At 35.1% G+C, this 13,383-nt stretch overlaps 1 protein-coding gene across 3 annotated transcripts in view; it reads right to left on the bottom strand.

The window, feature by feature from the left end:
* Window positions 1-13,383, bottom strand: part of NFXL1 (nuclear transcription factor, X-box binding like 1) — a 67,477-nt gene that overhangs the window by 50,187 nt on the left and 3,907 nt on the right. For all 3 annotated transcript variants that reach the window (XR_001828629.2, XM_037742644.1, XM_017540325.1), the window contains 6 exons: window positions 8,566-8,675; window positions 6,500-6,630; window positions 2,685-2,863; window positions 2,292-2,453; window positions 2,091-2,191; window positions 1,316-1,430 (listed from right to left, as the gene is read on the bottom strand). Coding sequence is in view for 2 of the 3 variants with exons in the window: in XM_037742644.1 (XP_037598572.1) it covers window positions 1,316-1,430; window positions 2,091-2,191; window positions 2,292-2,453; window positions 2,685-2,863; window positions 6,500-6,630; window positions 8,566-8,675 (798 nt within the window). In the remaining variant the exon portion in view is untranslated. The remainder of the gene's footprint in view (window positions 1-1,315; window positions 1,431-2,090; window positions 2,192-2,291; window positions 2,454-2,684; window positions 2,864-6,499; window positions 6,631-8,565; window positions 8,676-13,383) is intronic.

The following is a 13,383-nucleotide window of genomic DNA, read 5'->3' as shown; positions in this document are numbered from 1 at the left end:
ATTATTTAATATCAACAAAATGCCATGTTCTGCAGGTTCCCTGAGGGATGATAGCCCTTTCAGACTATGAATTTTTGTAACCACATAATCATTGGGAAAAATTAACTTTAATGAAAATAATTCCTAATATTTGTGGCATTTATAGTTTTTAAAAAGAAATTTGGCACAAGTTAACATCCTCAAGAAACACATTTTTATAGGCCACCTACTTCAGAAATAGTATCTAAAGAAATGAGTAAAGACTACACAAACCATGCATGAGGAATTTTGCTAATGTACAAATTTATTTAAAAAAACTTGCCCTTAACTACCCCACAAAGACAAAAAGAAAGATGTAGGCTTTAAAACGTTATAAAACTCAGGCCAGGTGCAGTGGCTCACTTTTAAAATCCCAGCATTTTGGGAGGCCGAGGCAGGAGGATTACTTGAAGCCAGGAGTTTGAGGCCAGTCTGCGTAACATAGGGAAATCCCATCTCTACAAAAAAAAATTTTTAATGAGCCAGGCATGGTGGCAGGTGCCTGTATTCCCAGCTACTGAGAAGGCTGAGGCAGGAGGATCACTTGAGCCCAGGGGTCTGAGGCTGCAGTGAGCTAGAATTGCACCACTGCACTCCAGCCTGGGTGACAGGATGAAAACATGTCTCTTAAAAAACAGTAACAACAACAACAAAATTATAGAACTCACCTATAACATAAAGATATCATGACAAATATTAGAAGTAGTCTTCTTACACATATGATGCTGTTATTTGTGGAGAGTCAAAGCAGCTGACTCAAACTGCTATCCTACTATGCCTTTATCTCAAAGCAGCCTAAAATAAACTCACCTACAACCTATTACATAATAATGACAACAGTAGAGCCTTCCCTATTAACAAACCCTACTAGAGTGGTACATTTGTTATAACTGAGGTACTTACATTGACACATCATAATCACCTAAAGATCATAGTTTATATAAGGGTTCACTCTTGGCATTGTATATTTTATAGGTTTGGACAAATGTATAATGACATATATCCACAATTATAGTATCACACGGAGGAGTTTCCCTGTCCTGAAAATCTTCTGTGTCTCTCCTATTCATCTCTCTCTCTCTCCAACCCCTGGAAGCCATTGATCTTTTCACTGTCACCACAGTTTGTACTTTTCTAGAATGTCATATAGTTGGAGGTTTTTATTTTGTAGCTTTTTCAGACTGGCTTCTTTCATTTAGTAATATGCAAGTATGCACTTAAGTTTCCTGAATGCCTTTTCATGGCTTGACAGCTCATTTCCTTTAAAAAAAAAAAAAAAAAAAAAAAATAGTCTTACTTGATTTCTGACATGGACAGAACCTTTTCCCAGATCGAGGACATTCTCCACAAGCACCAACATGGCAAACTTGCTCACATGTGTGATTACCACATGGCAGTGTTTTTCCACATACCTAAAATAAAATGCAATTAACACTAATGAAGGATTTAAAAGTTAACAAAAAAAGACTTCATACAGGACATAATCCACTTTTCAATCACAAATAACTGCTTTAAATCCCTCATATTATTATACTTCATATTTTATACAGGTGTTATACATATGGATAGATACATACATACCTATGTATACACACACATGTATTTCCTATGCACCAAAAAGTATATTTTAAAAATACAATAAAGAAAAAAAGTACATACAGCTTCATAGGATCATTCATCAAAGAGTTCTAAGTGGCACTAAAACCACACCAATTCTAGGACAAGCAACCTATAAAATCAATCTCACTTCCTCAATTGGATTAATTCAAGAAGTGGGGAGGGGTGTTGTTGGTTGAAGAAAAGAGAAAGAGAGGAAGGGAATAAGAGCTAGCAAGGAGTACAAATGTACTGAATCTAAAATTCAACAAACAGCTGTGACTTTGAAAAAAAATTTTCCTCCAATAATTAAAATGATATTAAATTTAAAAGTAGTTTCTTAAAATATAATTCATCTGAGTTGCTATTCTTCCTCACCTTTTATCCAACTAAACCTAATTAGCCTTGCTGCTTTCTAGTTGTCTATGCTTTGTCTATTCTTTAATGCCCATCCCTCAAAATGCATATAAACTTACTTGATCACAGTGCCATAATGGACTTGAACAACTTCTTTCAGCTACTTTCTTGCCACAGACACACTTCTGTCTACTAACTCTTGGACAAGGCTGACAACTTCCTAAAACCAGAATGATATATTAGCACAGAAACATAAAAGCAATAAAGATTGCTTTGACTTTTGCCTAACGTCAGAAAATCTAATAGGTATGGCCTTTTACCTGCATGACAAGGATTTCCACATTTATGTTGCCCACAAAGCAACTTTCGTCCACATGGCAGCTGACAGGACCATTCCTTGGCACTGCACCTACGAGGGATAGGTTTTGCTTTCTTACAGTAACAAGTAGTTGTGACCATCTTTGGACAAGGAGGGCAGGGACCTAGAATCCAATAAAAACCAAAAAAAAAAAAAAAAAAAATCTAAAGTCAGAAACTAAAACTTTTAACTCCTACACCTATCAATATTTCTTTACTGATACTTTACAAAGGTAATAATTTTCAATATTTTCTCATGGCAAACTTAAATTCTGAATTCAACTTTTACAACTTTTTTTGCCTCAACATAAGAAATAATCGCCCACAAGCAAGTAAAAATGCAATATATAACTCACCTGGATGACAGAGGAGTAAACACTTATGGCCACAAGGAGGTTTAAATTCTCGCTCACATACTTGGCCACATGAATGAGGCACAAGCCATGGATCTAAAGGTGGATCTTCTACTTTTCCACAATAGCAATAGTACCTACTAGGTGTTTCAGATCGTTTATATTCAAACCTACATTTTGGACTACAAAGAAGAATGAAATTACTAAAGCTAACTTCACCTCTAAAAGCAACACAAATATAAATATACTTAGTAACAGAGTATATTCTGTTAAATTAGTTTTATCTTAAGGAACTCTGCTCCATCTTTGTGTTAGTAAATAGGATCTTATTAAAATCTATTTCAACCATATAGAACAGCTCTACACAATACAATGTGCTTAGATGATGGTACAGTTTTATACCTGGATTGTCCAGTACAGTAGCCATTAGCCACATATTGTGAGCACTTGAAATGTGGCTACTGCTTACAACTGAGGAAGAAACAGAATTTTTTATTTTATAATTTCTAAATATTTAAATAGCTACATGTGGCTAGTTGCCACGAATTAAACGGCACATATCTAGAATACAGCTACAAAAAGAAAGTAAAATTAGTTTTCTACTAACCACCTGAACTTTATTCTTGAGGAATTCACACTGCTTTTCATAAAACTCAATTTTTTAAAGTTTTGTTTTGTGGTTTACAAATAAAATATATTAGCAACAGCAAACAGAAGACAGAAGTCAGGTTATAGACAAGCAATACAGCAAGGAAAATGGCTACAATTTAGAATTAAGGGGGAATAAACTTGAAAATAAAGAATTTCATAATTCTCAACATCTAGTACAAAAAAACATATAATATTCTTCTTTTTTCTTTTTTTTTTTTTTTGAGACAGGGTCTCACTCTGTTACCCAGGATGGAGTACAGTGGTGCAATCTCGGCTCACTGCAACCTCTGCCTCCTAGGTACAAGAAATTCTTGTGCTTCAGCATCCTGAGTAGCTGGGACTACCAATGCGTGCCACCACGCCCGGCTAATTTTTTGTATTTTTAGTAGATCAAGGGTTTTGCCACGTTGGCCAGGCTGGTCTTGAACTCCTGACCTCAAGTGATCCAACAGCCTTGGCCTCCCAAAGTGCTGGGATTACAGGCGTGAGCCACCATGCCCCACCCAAAAAAGATACAATTTGAGTGTGCCTAAGTCAAAGAAAAGTTCAAGTACCATGAAAGACTTTAAACTTCCATCATTAAAATAAATAAATTTTGGTAGAAGTGTTAACCTTCAACTCTATCAAAAATGTACTTGTAGATCATCATAGATCACTTCATTCTCAGAAGATGCTCTAAACCTTATCTCCCAGACAAATGAGTATAGTTAGTATACTACTCTACAATAAGTTTCACATTAACATTTAAAATTTCTTTTGTATCATATACAAAACATTTTCACTGTCATGAGAACATGTTCTGTTTCCAAATAAATGCCACATAAATATTCAAAATAACCCAAAAGATATTTTTTCTTATAAATAAAAATCAAAAACAAAATATTAAGTTCACCTGCATCTGGAATAAATAACTGGTACTTAGTTGGAAGAGTTCAATTTTCTCTTATTAAAAGTGTTTACTATTCCTTTAAGCTAGTGTGGAGGGGGATATGTATTTCTAATAAGCATGCATATAGATGACTAATAGGCAACTCACCATACCTTAACACTGCCCACCTGCACTGAGGCTGTAGTGGCCCAGTGAGGGTAATATGTACAAATGAGTAAGTTTTATTTTAAATAACGGGATGCCAACGATGAAATGTAATTATGCTACATCTTCTTCACAAAAAAGCAATATCTTTTTTGTGAAACCTGTATTTAAAATTTTTTATTTCTATAAAATAACTTAAAATTATTAACATTTTACCAAGTTCTAGCTCCATCTTTATAAGGATTAAGCAAAATGGGTTCCCAACCAGAATGGTCATTTATTTTCTTTCTTAAAAAATTTGAAATATGGAATGCAAAGTATATGGCACAGCTGATTAAACTGTTGTTCGTTTTAAATTATAAGAAAAGTAACAGTACATTATTTTTTTAAACTGATCCTTTCCTCCTATGACAAATTGACTACTTAAAAGTGAGAAGAACGAGGGTAAGAAAAAACATACATTGCAAGCTAGAATATCTGGCTTAATTCTACATCTATCAAACACTAAAATTCCTACACCACAAATAAATAATATGCAGGAGCAAAACAAATGTACTTCGAAATGTTAAACAGTGTGCATTCAATTTCCAAACAGTGTGCATTCAATGAAAAGAAAGTATTTCTAAAAGCAAGCTCGTAAGACACAACTCAGCTGGAAGAATACAAAAAGAACTGAATTTAGAAGTAAGAAATCCTAGGTTTCAAATTTTGGAAAGAGTGAGGAGCCTGAAGTCAGTTCCCTTCAATTAACTTCAATATACCCATTGGTAACAGGAGAATAAAATCTCTCATAGATTGCTGAGAATTATTTTTACATACTCTTCTAAAAGTAACTAGCATGCCTAAAATGTTTTTTAAAACTACACTTCTGGCCAGACATGGTGGCTTATGCCTGTAATCTCAGCACTTTGGGAGTCCCAGATGGGTGGATCACTTAAGGTCAGAAGTTCAATACCAGCCTGACCAACATGCTGAAACCCCATCTCTACTAAAAATATAAAAATTAGGCATGGTAGCGGGCACCGGTAATCCTACCTCCTCTGAAGGCTGAGATAGAAGAATTGCTTGAGGCAGTGGTTGCAGTGAGCCGAGGCCACTCTACTGCACTCCAGCCTGGACAATACAGCAAAACCCTGTCTCAAAAAGAAAAATAACACACAAAATTTTAAATATAAAATCAGTTATTAATGTTACAAAATGTGACCAAACAGAGTCCCTGAAGCTTATACTTCATTACTCTGACAGTCAGTCTACCTCTTTGGGCTGCCAATATGAATAAATTTGTTATTATCTTTATTTAGCAGTGATATAAAATTCTACTCTCCAACTCTTTCTGGAAATATAACAAAAGATCAAATAGTCAATAATAAGCAAAACTCATAAAATAAATGTAAAAAAAAATATTGTATAATATACACCTGCAGTTTTAAGCTTTCAGAGGATAAAACTGGGAATCGTATAATCGAAATACGTTAAATGACAGTCTTGTACCACGTAGTAATAATGTATGCTCACAGGAATTCTGGACAAGAAGACTGCAATTATGAATGATTCTCAGTCCTACAGAAAATTGAAAGTCCTTTCAAAGCATAATTAAGGAATTGTTTTGCAGGGGAAAAATTAAGTCTGGATGATTTATTAGTTATCAAAATGAACAAGTAGTTATACAAATTGAAAAAAACGGGCCATTACCAAGGTTCCATAGCTTCACAAACCAAATGACTACTTAAAGGCCCAATATAGATATTGAAACCACCAATAAAGCAACTTAGAACCTATAATTTTCATTTCTTCTACAATTTAATAATCAAACTAGGCTGGGCGTGGTGGCTCATGCCTGTAATCCCAGCACTTTGGGATTTTTTGGGGGCGGGTCACCTGAGGTCAGAAGTTCAATACCAACCTGGCTGACATGGTGAAACCCCATCTCTACTAAAAATACAAAAATTAGCCAGACATAGTGGCGGGCACCTGTAATCCCAGCTGCTCAGGAGGCTGAGGCAGGAAAACCTCCTGAACCCGGGAGACAGAGGTTGCAGTGAGCCAAGATCGACACTGTACTCCAGCCTGAGCGACAAGCGTGAAACTCCGTCTCAAAATAATAGTAATAATCTAACTAATTAGAAAAAGTTACCAAGGCCAGGGATAACCTCTCTTTCCAAAATCATCATCGGTCACAGAAGATACAAGAAACTGACTGTCTTTAGCCCACTTCTGGATACATGGCATGTGAAATATACAGAAACATCCCAAACAGCTCCAAACCTAAGACAAAAGTGTCAGAAGTTAATATATGTTCAATTATTTGTCTTTGTTAATTCTAAAACAATTTAATATGAATATCACACTAAATCATTTTCAAGAGCTATTTAAGGATTAAAGAAAAAAAATCTTTCCTTCGACTATAATAGAACTGTTTCATGGGAAATGCATTTAAAGGTAGAATACTTTAAAGAAAATTATTATTTATCACCTAGATTCATTCAGCTAGAAATAATTACTGCTAACATTCTGGACAGTCTCCAAATTTATATACATATATTTTTTCATACTTTTAAAAAATGAGGTTATACTATAATTGAAATACAACTTTATAGTCTTTTTTATAAGCATATTTATAGCTAAACAGTATATCACATAGATTTAAGTACTTAAACAAATTTCTCGTTATTAAGTGGTTATTTCCAAGTATAAATAACACTACAAAAGAATCCTTAAACATAAATATGTACATATATCTCTACATAGCCTTTTTATTATATAAAACCTATTAGTCTAACACCTTACTAATGCTAAATTCTAAAAATTAGGTAATCAAAAAACAAGAATATCTATAATTTAAAAGCTTAAGGAATAATACTAAATATATTTTTGAAACCTGCCAAACATTTTGATATAACTGATAAAAATCAGTTCTCCTTTCCTTATAACATTTTACAACTGTTTGATAAAATCAGACATGTAGCATATTGCATGAGCTAGCAACAGCATTAAACAGCCAACTTCTTGGTTTGGGTTACCCCCAAAGCAGTATCTGAGATAAGAGCTTGGATGCAGGAGTGAGGGGACTAGACGGGAAAAAGAAATGCCAATGAATGATATATTGTTGAGCTGATTACCACTAAGGGGCACAGAAGCTCAATCCTACAGGGGGACCTCTGCAGAACCATGTAAAACATGCCTTGGACTACCCAGCCCCACCAGCTAATGGAAAGGAGGCTGAGGCATTCACCTACCAACTCCCTGTGGTTGAATGTTGCTGCATGGGGCTTTAACTCCCCAGCGCTTCTGCACCATACCCATGTATCAGCTAAGTCAATTTCCAAGAAGAAAAGTTAGAGGTGGAAAAAACACACACACATAGTAAGTGTTTAAAGTGTATTTCTATCTACATGCAGAGACTATTCATTCCCTGAAGCTGAAATCAGAGTAAACCAACTAGATGTGACTCTAGACACAAAAAGCATCTGTATCTGCTATATTCTTCTATCCAACCTGAGCATGTTACATTTCTGATTCACTCTACATGACCAAACTATTGCATCTGGCTTGATTTGCTTTCTCTAGGCAATGTTGCTGTAATAGCAGTGAATTAATCTAAGGTCAAAATGTTGAGTCTTTCACATTCAGTAATCACTTCTCCTTAATTGCTTCATTAATGACCTTTTAAATGTACATATATACATCTTCATCACTAGGCCATAGCTCCTTTAAGGACATGAGTTTTGTCTGAATCTCTCTCTTCCCACTGACCCTCACCACTTCCCAAAATGCCTTTAACACAGGATAGGTTAACTAATTAAGCCATAAGTGTTACTGCCAAGTTCTACTTCCTTGAAGATAGTGAGAATATCTTTTTCAAACCCACTAAAAGTAATATAGTACATTTCAACATTTCATTTTTATGGGAATCTCTAAAGTACAGATACTAAAAATGTTTTATCAAATCAACATTTGCATTAAAACTGACGATAACTAAGCTACATCAATAGTGCTAAAAATACTAAATGCTCATTTGGTGGTAAGGTAATTTTTTTAAAATTCCAGATTTTAAAATGAAGATCAATTCATATACAAAATTCTCAAATAAAGCACTTTTAAACAAAAGCAAGCAGAAGAATAATAAATCACTGTTAAGTATCACAAGTGCAAACGAAGATATTTTGAGGAGATACATTAATATAAATGAGAAAAACTTACTGCTTGGTTTCTCTTCACGGAAGCAATACAAATTAAGCACGTCATAGCCCCTGCTTGAAAAGCTTCATTTACATATTGTTTTGTTCTCTCTAATTCACGTATATCTCCATCTGGAAATTTAAAGATTTAAAAATCTCATGCTGCACAACATCTGAAAATAACACAAACTCACTAATAGCACCACATTACATAAGAACTGTCTAGCAATATCGATCGCTCAAAATATAGCTGTAAAACAAGAAGTTTTTAAAAAAAGGAACCAATGAGCTGTCAAGAGGTCACAAAGTCTGTGTAATAAATCTTGCATACATGGTTCAAAAACAGTATCTCGGCTCTCTCACTGTACACCTGCTTTTGTGGTTGTTACAATTCTCAACCGATTTGGTGGAGGCAGAGCCATAAGCAAGAGCAGCAAGATGTAAAGTCTTAAGGAAAAGCGAAGTGTGAAAGGAAGAACCTAAACTAATTAGTAGAGCCACTTAGCATAAATATAAGCATAGATGTGAGTGTGTGTGTGCATATTTACTAGGTGTATTCTTAATAAAAACTTGCTGAATGAAAAGACTCTGAGGCTTTTACAGTGCAATAACTACATCTCATGAAATTATGTTCACTATTTCTGCTTAAAAAGGTAGCATAAACTTTTTAGGAAAAAAAGTACCCGACAGTATTTTATTTAAGTAATTATTCACTGCTTCTTTGCTAGACACTGTACTATTAGTATTTCAATAGGATTAAATGAGTTACTATTATTTTCATTTTACAGATGAGAAAACTGAGGCACAAAACAGGTAACTTTAGTTTGCCCACAAAGTAAACCCTCTTAACCTCTATGCTACACTGCAATGAGCAGTAACTGCAGGAAGGTCCAACAAATAACAAGTAACAGCAAAATGAAAAACAGAACAAGTACCCTAAAGTACAAATGACACCAAAAGGGCAATAATCTGAGTCACTTTAGTATGAGAGAAATAAGTCTACATGCCTTTAGAACAATAAAGATTGTTCAATAGAGGTTGACTGAGTCTTCAAAAAAAAAGTAGATTAAAGTGTAAACTACCATAGGTACAGAACTTACCATGGAAATAACATGGTTCAAGCCAAATTTAAATTGCCAAAAAGAAAAATTAAATAGGACATGTGGCTAATCTTTACTTTCTAAAATCATCTGAGTAAACACGGCACTTACGAAAGCTTGCCCTGCCATAATATAAATGTGATTTAGGACATTAAACAAAATAAATGCAAACACACTCTCAAAACTATAAATTATTATAAAATTATTAAAGACAATTGCTTTATTTTAAACAAACGCTGAATTAAAAAAAAAAAATCCTTAAAAGCAGAATAATAATATAGGGTGCTTATTTTGTTTTTCAACAAAGCTGGCTTTAACAGACATAAAACATTTTAAATTTCATCTAATTTAACAGCTAACTCAAAAAACACAATTTAAGAAGATAGAACAGGCTTTTACAAAATAAAAACCTTTTATTTTAAAAATTTATGTAAGATTTCTTTGAAACATGCATTAAAATTTGGCTGCAGCAATAAAATGTACTGCCCAGCACATCACAGCAGATAGTATGGCATTTGAAGTCATGTATTTTAAAAAGATCACTCTGGCACCTAAAGAAAAATGAGTATGTGGAGGCCACGACTGAAAGTAGGAAGTACCAGTTAAGAGGCAGTTACAGCAGATAAAGCAAAAAAAAATGACCTTGGGCAAGTTCCCTAATGTGTCTCTGTTTTCTGATCTGTAAAATTAGTTGTAACAGTTATCTGCCTCACAGTTATTATGTGGATTTAATTCAGATGTTAAGCAGCTGTAAAGTCTTGAACTAGGCAATAACAGGACATAGGCAGCGTAAGGGTAGATTTAAGAAATCTAGGAAGCAAAACTTAGGAGGACCTGGTGACAATTACGTTGTGATAGTTTTAAAAGCTGAAGTTCATGTTAAGATGCAGAAGGAAAGAGTGCTGTGTCTGCTGAGCTGTTTGACATGGGCAGAGGGAGAACTGCAGTAAATAACACGCATGTGCCATCTCTGCTTGGCTTGGGAGGGTGACTGAGAAAACTGTAGTGCCATTAAGATAAAGAAAACAAAAGAATAAATAAGTTCTCTTTCAACATCAGTTTGATGTGTCCATGATAGAGATACTCATCAGGAAGTGGGCTGTGCAAGTTTGAAATCTGAGAGAAGGATCACAAAAATGCCAAGGCTGAGCTCAAATAAAAATGAACTCCTTTGGTAAAGTCCTGCTCTTCAATTCACTAATGTGAGGTAGGAACCATCCCATTACTCTGGCATGTATGTTCTTAACTCAAGTGATCAGATTTTCTTACATTGGTAGAGGCAAAGGAATAAGAATCAAATACTAATGGATTTTACGTAAAACATAGCATAAAAAAATTACCATAACACTTTAAGATTAAAACCAGATTAAAAATTAAAACTTAGAAATAACAAATGTTTTCTAAATACTAGACTCAAAGACTAGTTATTGCATTATTGCATTTTCTATTTAAAAATAAAATCTGACTCTATCTAGAACGGTTTGAGGTCCTCTTGAAGCAGAAAACTTAAGATTATTTTCTATGAAGTCCTTTAGAAACAAGAAACCCTCTAACCTTAAGAGTTACTTTTTATCAATTCTCACCTAGCTGAACTAGACTATCTAGCCAAACTTCCTAATCTTAATTCCTTAGCAGATATAGTAAATTCCTTAGAAACCTACTTGATGATGTGCAACTATCTTCATGATCCCATCAATATATTCAGGCAACTGTCTAATCACCAAGGATATGGGGTGGGAAGGGAAGAGTGAAATACATAAATCTTTCTGTCTAAAGATTTTATTAACTCTCAGCCAGGCACAGTGGCTCACACCTGCCATTTTGGGAAGCTGAGGTGGGAGAATTCCCTGTAGCCAGGAATTCAAGACCAGCCCCGGCAACACAGGGAGATCCTGTCTCTACAAAAAAATTCTAAAAAAATTAGCTAGGCATGGTGGTGTGTGCTTGCATTACCAGCTACTTGGGAAGCTAAAGCAGGAGGATCACTTGAGCCCAGCAGTTCAAGATTGTAGAGAGCTATGATCACACCACTGCACTCCAACCTAGGCAATAGAAAGAAGACTGTCTCCTAAAAAAAAGTAAAAGGCTAACTCTCAGGCTCTTTACTTGCCTTTATTCTAACTCATGTTCAAACTCTGCTATGCTTCTGATTCTGTTGTACTAACAGTCCTTAATCCTGACATCACTGACCTTATACTTCCCATGAAAGCACAATATAATAACTAAGGAACACATCAGTATAGAGTAGAAGACGAGCGCTTAGGATGTGAGGCCTTATGATCAAGGAAAGACATGATTGAAAAAAGAAACAGATTTTGTAGAAGAAAGCAGCAGAGATGATAGAAAATCTCTAATAATCAAGCCACCAAATCTGTAATAGTCAAGCAAACAGACATACAGCACAGACTACACGATAGGCACTGCTGTGATTCATTTCTTACACAGTGCTTACACATAGTGATTCATTTCATCCTAACAACTTTAAGGTATTTACTGTCATTATATCCATTTTACAAAACAAGAAAATGAACTCCTAAGATGCTAAGGAATATGTCAAACATACAGCCAAGTAGCAAAGCCAAGGATTAAACCGTGGCAATGTGGCTCAAGAGTCAACATTCTTAACTGCTGTACAATGCTACTTTTTCCCCATAAACAGGTACAAAAGCAAAAGTCTAATCTCAGAATTTTTCTGCTTTTACAGAGAAAATGCAATCAGCCCACTAATGGCTCTAAAGCTAAGCAAACTAGGTTTAAACCCAGCTCTGCCAATTACTAATTGTGTAACTCTAGGAAAGTCACCTCTCCACTGTAGAATTGTTTCCTAAAATATTTCTAAGGTTTTCCTGGTTTTAACAGGATACTAAAGTAAGAAAAGGAACCAAGTAAGGGTATAAAATTCAATACTAATAAAAGGCATATAAACAATATGACATATCTACAAATATACTGATAAATGTTGACATTACATGCAAGAATATATTTTTTTTTATTGAAAGGGAGTCTTGCTCTGTCACCCAGGCTGGATTGCAGTGGTGCGACCTCGGCTCACTGCAACCTTCGCCTCTCAGGTTCAAGCAATTCTCTTGCCTCAGGCTCCCCAGTAGCTGGGATTACAGGCATGTGTCACCAGGCCCAGCTAATTTTTTTGCATTTTTAGTAGAGATGGGATTTCACTATGTTGGCCAGGCAGGTCTCAAACTCCTCACCTCAGGTGGTCCCCCCCACCTCAGCCTCCCAAAGTGCTGGGATTACAGGCATGAGCCACCACACCTGGCCTACATGCAAGAATATTTCCAATAATGATTTTAAAGAATAAAAGGTAGAAAGTTTAATATTTACATTTAAAACAATCTTTAGTTAATAGTAAAGTGGTACAACTGCAACATCACTTTGGCCCTCTTTCACATAAACAAACGTGGCTTTAAGAGTACCCAGATATAAACCACAGATAACATAATGTACATATCAAACCTGAGGAAATTTAGGTTTTTTTTAAAAAGTATGGCTAGGTGCCGTGGCACATGCCTACTGTCCCAGCTACTCAGGAAGCTGAGGCAGGAGGATCACTTGAGCCCAGCAGTTCGAGGTTTCAGTGAACTATGATTGTACCACTGCACTCCGGCCTGGGCAACAGAACAAGATCCCAACTCTAAAAATAAATAAATGAAAATCAGATGTTGTAAATGAGATAAAAAATAAGGAAATAAAGAATTAAAAAGACTTCAAAACACATTGAA

Source organism: Cebus imitator, unplaced genomic scaffold (assembly GCF_001604975.1).
Source record: "Cebus imitator isolate Cc_AM_T3 unplaced genomic scaffold, Cebus_imitator-1.0 Scaffold124, whole genome shotgun sequence".
NCBI classification, from domain to species: domain Eukaryota; kingdom Metazoa; phylum Chordata; class Mammalia; order Primates; family Cebidae; genus Cebus; species Cebus imitator.
This window is presented reverse-complemented; position numbering and strand designations above follow the sequence as displayed.